We start from the raw sequence: 12,603 nt of genomic DNA on the forward strand, positions 1-12,603 counted from the left end.
AGCTCCATTTAAGGAGACCATTGAATTGTGGCCACTCTAAAAGTGGCAGCCACTTCCAGGATCACACCACATGGCCCAGGAAGGAAGCCTGCTCTGCTTCCTTAATGTGAGAACCAAAGAGTTGCAGAGAGTTCAAGACCACCATAAATTTTCCCTAAGCTTGTGTAAAGGAAGCAGAGGAGGTCTCTTCATTTCTGGGCCATGTGGCAGAATCCCAGAAGTGGCTGCCATTTTGGGGAAAAACACATTGAATTGTGGGTGCTTTGAAAAAAGGAAGCCACTTTCTGGCTTGTGCCATACAGCCCAGGAACAAAAAGGCCTGTTGAGCTTCTCTAACATAAACTCTAAAAAGCTCTGCAGAAGTCTGGAGCTTGCATGAAGGAAGCAGAATAAGCCACTCCATTCCTGGGCTATACGGTATGATCCAGACAGCAGCCACCATTTTTGAAGCACCCATGATTCATTCTGGCCACCCAAAAAAATAGTAGCTGCTTCCAGGATCATACCATATGGACAGATGGAGCAGCCTCCTCTCCTGAACTCCATAGATCTTCAAAAGATAAGTATACAATGGGTGATGTGGGGTGAGGTTAGAAGTGTGGGGTCTGGTAGGATGGGAAGCAGAGGCCCAAGGCTTGTGAGGAGGAAGAGCAGGAAGTGGAGCATGGGATATGTTGGGGTAGGGCAGGCGTTGGGGGGCTCAGGGCAGGACATGTGCTTGGCTTCCCAGGGCTTGGCCCAGGGTCCCTGAGGTAAACCATGTTCCACTTATTGACTGCATCAGGAAGAACAGCATAGGGGGTTGTGAGGCAATCAATGAACACTTCACTATATTCGACCATAATGAGCAGGCCCCAATACAGTTGGCAAAGTAAATGGGAAGAATTCTCAGAATATAGTTAGAATGTTTATTTCCAATAAAATTGCTAAAGCATTGTCATGATTTCTATATTTTACATATGTTTTGCAAAATATGAATTAAGTTTTGTTTTGTTTTTTTTAAAAATAGGATATCCTACTTAAGAGGCAGGAAAATGCAAAGAAAATTTTCACCATTTTCTTGGGATTATACATATATAGGGGAAAACTTTTAAGTGATATATAATAAAGCCCTGTTTTGGGAAAACTTATACTTCTGATCAATAATACCGTTTTCAAAGTCCTGCTTGAAGATAGTAAGTTTCTAGTTAGTTCTAATTTTATAAAAATTGCATATTTAAAAAACAGATGTAAAATTAAAGAGGAAGTGTACTAAAGTAATTGTGTAAACAAACGTATTCGTGTCCTTAGGGCAGACGCTGATCAAGGTAGCCATAATCCTGATAGCGTAACTGCACGTATTCCCCGGCGACTGTCTTAAAGAGGAATGTATTAAAGTCCTTGTTTAAGCAAACATAGTCTTGTCCTTAAGGAAGATGATGATTGGGATGCCATATCCTGTCTGTGAAACTACATGTACTTCATGTAATTTTCTTCTGTAAACTGTTGTCTGATAAGAATGTGCAGGATGTAACCATATAAGGAACAATGTATAACAATGTATAACTAGGAATTAGAGGTGTATAAATACGTCTGTTCATGAGCCCTTCGGGGTTCAGACCTTTTACTTTGTTTAAGCCTTCTGAACCTGTGCAATAAACCTTTCCTTTCCTGAAGAGCTGGTGTGAGTCTCTTCTTTCTACAACAAAATGACTAATTATTCCCAATTAGCAGCTAGAAATTCAAATTTCCATGATTCATTTATCTAGATTTTTGAAAGAAAGATGTTATATATTTAGCAAAATGCAGTTTCTACTGCAGTAATACAGTATAAGCAGCAAAATATACCTTATAGTTTAAGCATTTAAAAATATAAAGGGCAACTTTGAGAAATATTTTCTACTCATTTCATATTTACATATACAGGTAGTCCTGGACATATGACCCCAATTGAGCCCAAAATTTCTGTTGCTAAGTGAGACATCTGTTAAGGGCCTAGTGCTCTTAAACATCTTCATCAATGATTGGGATGAGGGGATAGATGGGGAACTCATCAAGAAGCAAACTAATCAAAGAGAGAAGCAACCTAGAACTAAGGAGAAACTTCCTGACAGTTAGAACAATTAGTCAGTAGAACAACCTGCCTCCAGAAGCTGTGAATGCTCCAAAACTGGAAGCCTTTAAGAAGAGATTAGACAGCCATTTGTCTGAAATGGTATAGGGTTTCCTGCCTGAGCAGGGGGTTGGATTCAATGACCTCCAAGGTCACTTCCAACTTTATTATTATTATAAGTGAGCTTTGCTTCATTTTTACAAGCCTACTTGTCACAGTTAAGTGAAACACAGCAGTTGTTAAGTTAGTAACATGACTGTTAATCTGGTTTCCCTACTGTCAGATCACAAAAGATGATCACACGATGCTAGGAAACTGAAACTGTCATAAAGATGCTGGTTGCCAAGTGTCTGAATTTTGATCATATGACCATGGGGATTGTGCAATGGTCGCAAGTTTGAAAAAAAATGTCACTTTTTTCAGTGCCATTGTACCTTTGAACTTGTTGTAAGTCAAGGACTACCTGTAGTTATGCATATAAATTTATCCATTCATAGCAAAAACTGAATTTGTTCAGAATATTTTCTTGCTATAAATATTGTGAAATATTAGAAAGAACTTTTTTTAGAATGTTAACAAGCATTTTTTAAAATACATTTAAGGTCTTTCAAAGCCATAGTACATGCCACTTTAGTGCCACAATTCCAGAACTAAAATATATAATCAAAATTGTAAGCAAATTCTGTCTTATTTAGTAACAGAAAAAACGTCTTTACATTCTAAAAAGGAAGTTCATATCTAACTTACTAAAAGGACATAAAATAAAACACTTATCTCATTATCAAACAGCACCACTGCCTGAAATTAATCTCACTTCACCATATAGATACAACCTTGAAAAAAGAGAAGGGAGGAAAGAAAGGAGCAGAGAAAGTAAGAGTGAAGCAGACCCACAGACAATTATAATGAAACATGGTCATTCTCTATACCATTACATTATTATTAGAAGCAGCCTCAATTAATTCACTAAGAATAACTAAGGAAACCAGTTAGGAAACCACACTAATCTTGTCTATGCTCTTAGTGAAGCTATAGATTGCCAGCCACTTTAAGAAAAAAACCATTAAAACCATTAAACATTCCAAAACAAAGACTCACAGTTAGGAAACCACACTAATCTTGTCTATGCTCTTAGTGAAGCTATAGATTGCCAGCCACTTTAAGAAAAAACCATAAATACTTTCTGGAGGATATATTTTTAGCTTTCACTGTTTTTATTTTTGTATTATTTATTTATATCTCATATTTTATTATTTTCTTTATAAATAACTCAAGGTGGCAAATATTCAACACATCTTTCTCCTATTTTCTCCACAACAACCCTGTGAGGCGAGTTGGACTGAGTGTGTGATTGGTCCAAGATCACCCAGCTGGCTTTCATGTCCAAAGCAAGAACTTGAACAGTCTTTTGCTTTCTAGCCCAATTGCTTAACCGCTAGATTAAATTAGTTCTTTTAATTCAGAATTATCACACAAGCAAATCTAATTGATTTTATTTATCCAATAATATGAATCCCAAATTTACACAATACTTTTTGTTTCTAAGCATCAATCAAGGCCTAAAAACAAAGTACCGGTATTATATACGCTTTGTAAGAAATCAATGAAAATTTCTCATGGAGCATATCATTTCAGTTTAATGTTTGTTTTATGTGGCATATCAATTGTTACCTTCCTTATATTTCAATTTTTTTACAAATCACAACTGTCCCCAGGGTTACTAATTAATTAAAATGTTTTAAAGTATTTCTTTTCTTAAATTCTTGTTAAAAACCTTTCAAATATATCAGCTGAAGTTTTACTTCAGAAAACATGTTTCAGAAATCTAGTATTTTATATATTCAGAACATTCAGCATTCTTTGTTTTTGAAATTTTAAAACTTGTCAAGTTAAAGTGCTTTTTTTATTTGATATTTCACATCTTTCAAAACTGTGCACATTGGGGAACTTTTTCTATCTTTTGTAGTTTAGATAGCTATATACAGTGGTGGGATTCAAATATGTGAACAACCAGTTCTCTGTGTGGATGCCATTTCCAGAAGTCTGTTCTAGGCCCGGGCAACAAAAAATTGGCTACCAGTTCTGCCACTGGCTATATATAAGAAACTACAGGATAAAACTCTACCCTGGAAGTCAAATCCAGTCTAAACAATCTGACTTGAAAAATTTCTCTCCTCTGTTTAAAAATTGTATTTTATACATAGAGTAAACAATTCTTAAAATAAATGTTTACAAATGAGTTTGTGTTACCTGTCTTCCAGTTTTGTTGTATAGTGCTGCAACAAAACATTTCTATACATTGTAATAACTGATTTGCAACATCTTAATATATTAAACAGTCAATAAAACAATTCTAAAAATTCTAGGCAATTAAGACCAAGAAAAATAACTCTTAACAAGAGCAACGTATCACTTTCTTCCAGGATTTTTTATGATCTTTGCCCCTGCAAAGATAAAAGTATGAAATTATATTTTTGCTTATGAATTATATTTATGCAATGCTGTTAGTTCATCTTTAGCCATTTTAACTATATTTTAAAATAACAAAGAACAGTCCTTTTGTTCCAAAAAGTATATTGATGTATGGTAGTGTGGATATACAATAATAAAAGTAGGAAATTCCAAATTATGTTCTTACCATAGCAAGTGTACATCTAGTAGAATCATTTGTAGAATGTATTTGTAATAGGTTATTGTAATATAATAATACAAACATTCATTTCTTAATATCTTAATCAGTGGCCCTTAACATTCCTTTAGCTTTTTAAAATAGTCTTAAATATCAGAACATATACATTACATTATCCTTTAAGAATAGTCATATGATTTTTACAATTGTTGAATGAAACGTAATGCCTTCAATGTTATTAGCTGCCAACAGATGGCAGTACTGATATGGTAGAAGCTTTGATGGGTTGTTTAGCATCTGTTGTTTCACTTCAGTTGATGGAAAGTTGCTGTCCAAAAAGGCTGAATTGGTATGAAATGGAAACCTGCATTAAATACTTGTCAATGCATTTCATACAATGCATTCATGACTGAATTTTTTACCATTGAAGGAGTCCCTCCAACTGATATTCAGTGCTAAATGCAGGCTGTTTATATAATGGCTCTGTTGATGTAAGTACTGTGCATGATTGGGCCAAAAATGTACAGATGGTGAACCAAAAACCACTGATTTGTGTGATCAAGTATGAAGTATATAACCTATCACAGCAATCAACAAGAAACATTAAACTAGTAAAGGACAATCAGTGGATCAATCAAAGAGGAATTGCTGTTAAGCTCAGCATTTCAAGGAAGATATAGGTTATACTATTGGAAGAGTTTGTAAGATAGGTTCACTGCATATGACAGCAGAGATGAAAGCTTTGAGAGATGAAATTTGTCAATAATCATACTATGGAAATAAAAATATGGAATTTCTTCACAATATTGTGACAACCAAAGATGATGGACCCATCATCATGGACCCATCATTATAACTCAAAAATGAGGTGTCAGTTTATTAAATGTGATTACAAATCTTCACCTGCAGGAAAAAAATAATCGAATCCCAGGCTTTACTTTAAAAAAACCTATGGTAACGTTTTTGGGGATACACATTATTCACATGGACTTCCTGGAACTAGACATCAACTCAAAAGTGTTTCATTGCAACATTAATTCACTTTGTTTATATTTGGAAGCACAAGAAAGAAATTTTGCTACAACAGCAGTGCTAGGTCTCATACCTCAGGACTCAAGTAACAGACATTTAACCAAGTTGAATACCATGGTCTTACTTATTCCTCCATGTAGTCCAGACCTTTTGCTATGTAACTTCCGTTCATCCCCAAAATTGAAGGAATACTATGTAAACAAAAGTGGTAGTAACTGAAGAATCAAATGAAGAAGAGGAGGCTGTTTGTTCTAGCAATTAAGTCATTGGACTAGAAACTAGGATACTGTGCTTTTGAGTCCTCTCTGGGAATTTTAAACCTGATCCCCTATTAGCCTGACAAAATGAAGCTGTATTGTAGAAGGTAACAGATTACTTAATCCTAAATGATATAATAAAGGAGAACCAGACCCCCTCAGGTCTAAAGGTTCTTAAGTCTTGAAGCTCATAACATAACAGAGAACTTCCTTTTCAATCTAACTTACTTCACAGAATTATCCTCATAAAAGAATGAAAGAAGAAATGAGTAGACCATCTCCTGAGCAACTTAGATGAAATATAGATTATTGGTTCTCATAAAGACAGAATCATAAAATCTTATCTTACTTCCTCATTCTGAGAAATAGCCAGCAATAGACAAATTAATGCAGTTCATGAAACATACCTTCTGAATTCTCCTCTGCCTTGTATTTCACTTGCATACCCTGACCTCAAATCTCTTACAATCAATTGTAGAACTCCCCAGAGCAGATAATAGGGACATGCAGGAAAGTAAAGAAGAAAAATCTTCTTTGCCAGAATTTCATTTCTATTGAACACAACTGTAAATTTACCATTGAAATGCACAAAGTACTATTTCTCAGAAACTGAGAAATATAAACTGAAATTTTAAAGGTATTTTACAATTAAATCACCAAATGTATCTATTATTTTCCTTTTGGGACACTGAAAGATCCATTATGTTTAGGAAAGAAAAAATACAGAACAAAAGTGCTTTTTCAATAACAATCTTAGAAGAGGGGGGGGGAATCTGCCTTTGTCATATTCTCAATGAGTCTAAAACCACCGTTTTAAGAATAAATTCTTTTAGGGATAAAGCAGCACATGCATTTCTAGATACATTGTTTATTAATAATATGAACTCAATGCAGATATATTACTTGCATTATGTAGCAGAATATTCTGACCAACATCATGGGCACCAATATTACTGGAAAACAAAAAAAAGGATGGGAGACATTAACAAGTTGAGAAAGAAAAAAACCCTTCTGTTTGTCAACAGATCTAATTGTCCATATTTAAGAAAATAATGCACGCAATACAAACAAAAGTCATACTTTTAAACTTAGAGAAATTGAAACTGAAAAAATTCTTTATAGAAAAATAAAATGCAAAAAGTACTACTATCTGTAATATATGCATTTACAAACACCAAACTTACCACAACAACCCTCCCACTCTTAAACACATGAAAAAGCAGGTTCATTACCTTGTACTGCTTCCTATAAAAAAGCAAAGTGGTTTATAAAATATAAAATGCACAACAGTAACAATGCATTTTAAATCATATTTTAAAATAAAAGAATGGGGGAAAGGAAGAAAAACAGTAATAAAACCCCATTGTTCCAAACTCATATAGAATTTCAGGGGAGAGAGAATTCCAGAATGTTAACCTATAAGCAATTAGAGGATGGCATTTTGTAATTCTGTCCACAGGAAACTGGACCTATCCAGATGAACTCAGAAATAAACTATATACAGTCAATTGGTCCTGAACAGTTTAAAGGCTTATACACCATATGTAAAACCTTGGCTAAGGACTCGCGCTAGGTATCTGCATCCTTGCAGCTACAGCATCATCTTAAAAAGGACCAGAGCTTGAATATGCAGTCTTACAATACTTTCTATTTAGCTTTGTCTACTGCACTGAAAACTTTGATGCAATCAGGATGAACTACTTGGTACACAGCCACATGATACCCAGAGGTTACACATGGAACATGGAGAATTGCAACACAGATGAGGCCTACCACAGAAAACTAACACAGAGACTAGCTTTTTGGAAGCAGAAACTATCCTTTCTATAAATCCTGAGAAGACCCAGAGGACCCTTCAGAAATACACTACCTAGTCTAATTCAGGATTTTATACACAGCCAAAATTAACTATAATCAGGTTTTAAACTAGCTGAAAAGAGATGAAATACTCCTCTTACAACTGGGACTATTTTGCCAAATCTTAAGTTCAGCTACAAAAGCAAAATAAACTGTAGTGGAGACTCTGGACAAAATGAAATTTAAGAAGAGAACAACATCAGGTGACAGGATAGCAAGAAAAATGTATTTCCCAGTCAAAGAGATAACAAGCATTTTAAAAAATACATTGTATACAGGGAAGTAACAGCACCATCATGTATTATTTGCATAAATATGGATTTATACCTTATTTCAATATCTTTTATCATATAATTTGGGAAAATTATATAGAATCCAATGACAGAATGAACCATTTTAAAAATATGTATCTATGAAATTTGTTAAATCTATTCATCAGTAATTTGTGCATTAGCCACCATATATGTTGAAAATGATAGCACATACCATATGACTTTAATTTGGAAAATAAGTTTTACCGTGAATGTATTTCTGCTCTATTAACCATGCATGTGTATTGTTATAACCCTGAATACAAATATCTATAAAGAGTAGCGCGCTAAGAAGGAAAAACCAGAGTTTTCAGAAATTTTGCATAAATATTTAAATACCCTGTTTATGATTATGAAATTCCAAGATAAGGCTCACATAAAATTCATGTACCTTTAATGTTGATAACATTTACATGGAAGTAAGCTCCACTAAATCTAGTTGGGCTAACTTCCAAGTAAACATATATAGGATTTGGTTCTAAAGAACAACACTCCAGTCCAAAATAAGAATGAGCCAATGCACTTAAAATAGCACTGAAACTCAGACCAGATGAAGTAATTGCAACAGCAGCTAAACAGATATTACAAAAATAACCTTATATTATATGTAGAAATTGTCAAGCAATTATGTCCTAAAAATGTTAAAGAAAATATGCAGTTTTGCAATGACCACTAAATAGGTGAGTAATTTAATGTCAACAATTACATAGAGAAGACAAAGTTCATTTTTGTATACAACAAATGAAATAAGCTAAGTGTGGATCCTTAGCTTATTTCCAAATGTTATAGTTTACGTTAAAACAATGTATTTCAAATAAAAATGGATATTTTAAAAATACATTTAACAAACTATGACAACATAGCACAAATAGCAATATCCCCCTTTAAAGATATCTGGAATATTTGAATCTGGACTTAGGTCAAAAGACCTCTGGCATTCTTAACTAAGATCAGATTATACTTATACACAAACATAGACTACGGTGTATGTGTAGAAAATCACTTAACATTGTAGAAAAACTTTACTACAGATTGCCACATATGCTGTTGTGAGTTATTAATAGTCTGCAAAGCCATTCTCTAAAGAAAGGGTAGATGCAAAATTTTGATAAATGCATTATGGTAATCCCTGTCCTTGTTCTTCCCTTGAATCTCAAGCAAGATTTTGAAACAGAATTTAAGACTACCCAAAACATTTACTCCTGTAGAATTAGAGAAATAAAACCGATTGCAATACTGATACACTCCGTATAGAATCCTACTTTATGTAATTTTTGGTGCAGCTCATTTCTGCACCAAACAGCCAGGGTAGAATATATGCAAATAAGCTATTATGAAATCTGTTTTAACTGGAAAAAAATTTGTATACTTTCTATATATTTACACAAAGCACATAGAAACTATTTTTGGTCTATATATGATTCTCCTATTATTATCTCATCTCCAACACTGTCAATCTCCTTGAATGATAGAAAGTCACCTTCAAGAGAGCATTCTATATTTTTCTCTTACCGGCGTCATTAATCCCTTATGTTCACATGACTTGCTGTATATCAGTCAGCAAGAGGAAAAACTGTTCTGCACAGGTGCATCTAACAGCCCCTATGATCAGCAAAAAACTATTTAATCTATAATCTCTGTAAGGTGAATTGTTTTCACACTTTACTGGGTTGTAATACCCTCGCCTCCATTCTGAGAGTACAGCTTACTTGCCAAGAATCTTTTACAGATAGACGTTACATAAATTAAGAAACATAACACATATTAACAAAACTTGTTATTGGAATTGTGACATCTGGCCTGCACAGCTGCTGTTACTTCCAATCAGCAGAGAGCTTATAACACACTAAATGATGAGGATAACCTAACTTGCATGGGGTCACTTGCACAGGGTCATTCTGTATCCCCAGCAACATTTACCTTCAGTTCCATCAGCTAATTTGTTAAGAACCTTTTTCAGAGATAATGTCTCTTAATTTACATAAACAAAACTTGTTATTGGGACTGTGACGTCTTTCCTGGACTGTACAAATGTGGCTTCTGCCTATCAGCAATCAGACTGCTTATGACGCTGAGTGATCGGGACAACCTGACTTGCACAGGGTCATTCTGTATCCCCAAGCAAGTTATCTTCTCTGAGTCAATAAAAGCTAAAAATATATTGTCTTACCTTGATGATGCTGGCTTTCTTGGGAATACCAGATTTGCCTTCTGGATGCAGATTGGAACATCCTCTCTCTACAGCAGGGCTACCAGGTTGAGGAGAGTCTGGGTGTTCTCTGTTTCCTACTAGAGCACAATCCCCATTGGAGACCCCATTGCTAGCACTGTCCAAGTGGATTCTTGCAATACCACCACCCCCTCCTCCTCCTCCTCCTCCTTCCCCATCACCTGCTTTAAAAGCCACCTTTCCATGTGCCAAATTTGGGGAGGAGGTTATTTCCCCTCCACTAGTGTCTCCCCCTCTGCTGCCAAATTCCGCCATCTGATTCTAAAGAAGCATACAGTATTGTGATTTTCCTGCTTTTCTCTTTCCTTCTCCACCTCCTGCAGCGGCTCAGCTCAGTGATGATGATTGCGCTTCTTCTTCCGCTTTTTTTTCCTCCCTGACACAAAAAGATCTGAAGAGATGAGTGGCCAAACGCTCTTCTCTCCTTTTGTAGTTTAAATTGCAACGTGCTGGAGACACATCTGAGCTCTACACACACCTGGGGGAAAGCAAGAAAAAGGAGAATATCTGCTCTTAAATGAGGCTCCCAGAAATACTCATAAGTTAAAATATTACGCACCGCATGCACGAATGATGAGGAAGGAGGAAACGATGAAATGCAACAATCAAACGCTTTAGCAGCACACAAAAGGTTAAAGCTACAATCCCTTCCTGCTACAACAAAGACGGTTTCTCCAAAGGAAGGAAATGTAGAAAAACAATCGCAATCCTCCCCCCCCCCACTAAAAAAAAATCTGGAAGCGCCCGTGTGCGATGTACGAGGCACAGCAAAGGTAAACGCTGCTGCTAGCAGTTCGCGGTTTGCAAGTTCAAGGCAAAGAGAATTAGCATTTTTTGCATCGTATGCAGTGGAATAGTCAAAGGAATAGGGTTAAGTTAGAAAACGGTAAGCATCGTCGATCCTCTCCCAACACATCAGAAAGCATACCACCAGACTACCGTTCTCTGGTTTTCAGTTCCCCGATCTCTATTCGGATACACTGCAAGCAAGCCAAGAGCCAAGCCATGACCCTTTATACCCGCTAACAATTCACACCCGCCGCCTATTAGCCTTGAAATGCAATTCCCGCCCTACTCATAATCTAGGCGTACGAGGAGCAAAGGGCGTCCAGGAACAACGTACACACCTCCATCCAGAAAGATAGCTCCGTCGACCGCGCCGAAGGAGCGGACCGACCCACCCACCTCTGCAATTCAACGCGGACAAACATCTCTTCCGAGTAACTGCACCGAGCCTGCACAACCGGCAGAGTCCCATCTTCCGGCAACAGGGCGCCCACGTGCACAATTTGCCTGCGTTACTCTCAGCTTGCACTTCCCCACGTCCTCCGATCTCGGCCCGCCGCTTCGGGCGACTCTTCTGTGCCTGTACGGTGTCCTCAAATCCCGCCTGCGCAACATGCCCCCCCCCCCAGCACCGCCCAATATTATCCTTTAGGCTACTTCTCACTTTTACTACCGCCCATTTCCTTCCCTTTCTCACCCACCTAAAAAACACACCTCCACAAGGTGAGGGAAGTCACTACTGCTGCCTTCGCTGTTTTCCTCTGGCCTCAATAACAGCAGCAGTAATCGCGGCTTCCTCTCCCTTCCCGCCTCTGCCTGAAGCCGGATACGCGCAGTGATAGATTCACGGAGCCGCCGACTCGCTAGCAAACTAGCCGGAGGAGAGCGAGACACCCTTAAGCAAGGCAAGCGGGGTTCCACCCACGCAAGAAGAACAGCCTTGACTTCTGCCTCTTGCACCGCGGCCGGCCTAGCCCAGTTGTCAATCATTCGAAGGAGCACTACTCAGATTGGGCAATCACCCAGGACCCCTTTCGGCAAGCCAAACAAATTACGGTGAAGCGGACGGAGGGAGAAAAGCCGAAGTCCTGGACCGACGCTACCCTGAAGGAGAAAAAGGCCACTTTATCACAACTCTGCCCCCCTTTAGGTTTTTAATTAAACAAACAAAAAAACCCCACCAAAATTAGTACTGGCTTGTTTTTAAGCATCTGATGCCTTTTCCTCAGTCATTTCCTTACCAAGGCGTTTGTTTAAATTTACTTATTTCTTAACTGCATTTTTTTCACGGACGCGCTTGTCTGTGAAGAGCGCTTTCACAAAGGCACGTTTGACAGCTTTTCATTTTCCATCTGTGTTGGAAGTAAACCTAATCTGATTAAATCGTGCACTCGGTTAAAAATTGGTGC

The 12,603-nt window shown here is 37.0% G+C and overlaps 1 protein-coding gene across 1 annotated transcript in view; it reads right to left on the bottom strand.

Moving 5' to 3' along the window:
• PLCL2 (phospholipase C like 2) overlaps nt 1-12,034 on the bottom strand; it is an 88,047-nt gene extending 76,013 nt beyond the window's left edge. Inside the window, exons 1-4 of the mRNA XM_081345563.1 lie at nt 11,909-12,034; nt 10,684-10,886; nt 10,349-10,467; nt 6,914-6,963 (exon numbers count right to left, since the gene is read on the bottom strand). Of these exons, the coding sequence (XP_081201689.1) occupies nt 6,914-6,963; nt 10,349-10,409 (111 nt within the window). The 5' untranslated portion in view covers nt 10,410-10,467; nt 10,684-10,886; nt 11,909-12,034. The remainder of the gene's footprint in view (nt 1-6,913; nt 6,964-10,348; nt 10,468-10,683; nt 10,887-11,908) is intronic.
• Nucleotides 12,035-12,603: the final 569 nt, after the last annotated feature.

This window comes from Vipera berus, assembly GCF_964194415.1.
Source record: "Vipera berus genome assembly, chromosome: Z".
Taxonomy (NCBI): Eukaryota; Metazoa; Chordata; class Lepidosauria; order Squamata; family Viperidae; genus Vipera; species Vipera berus.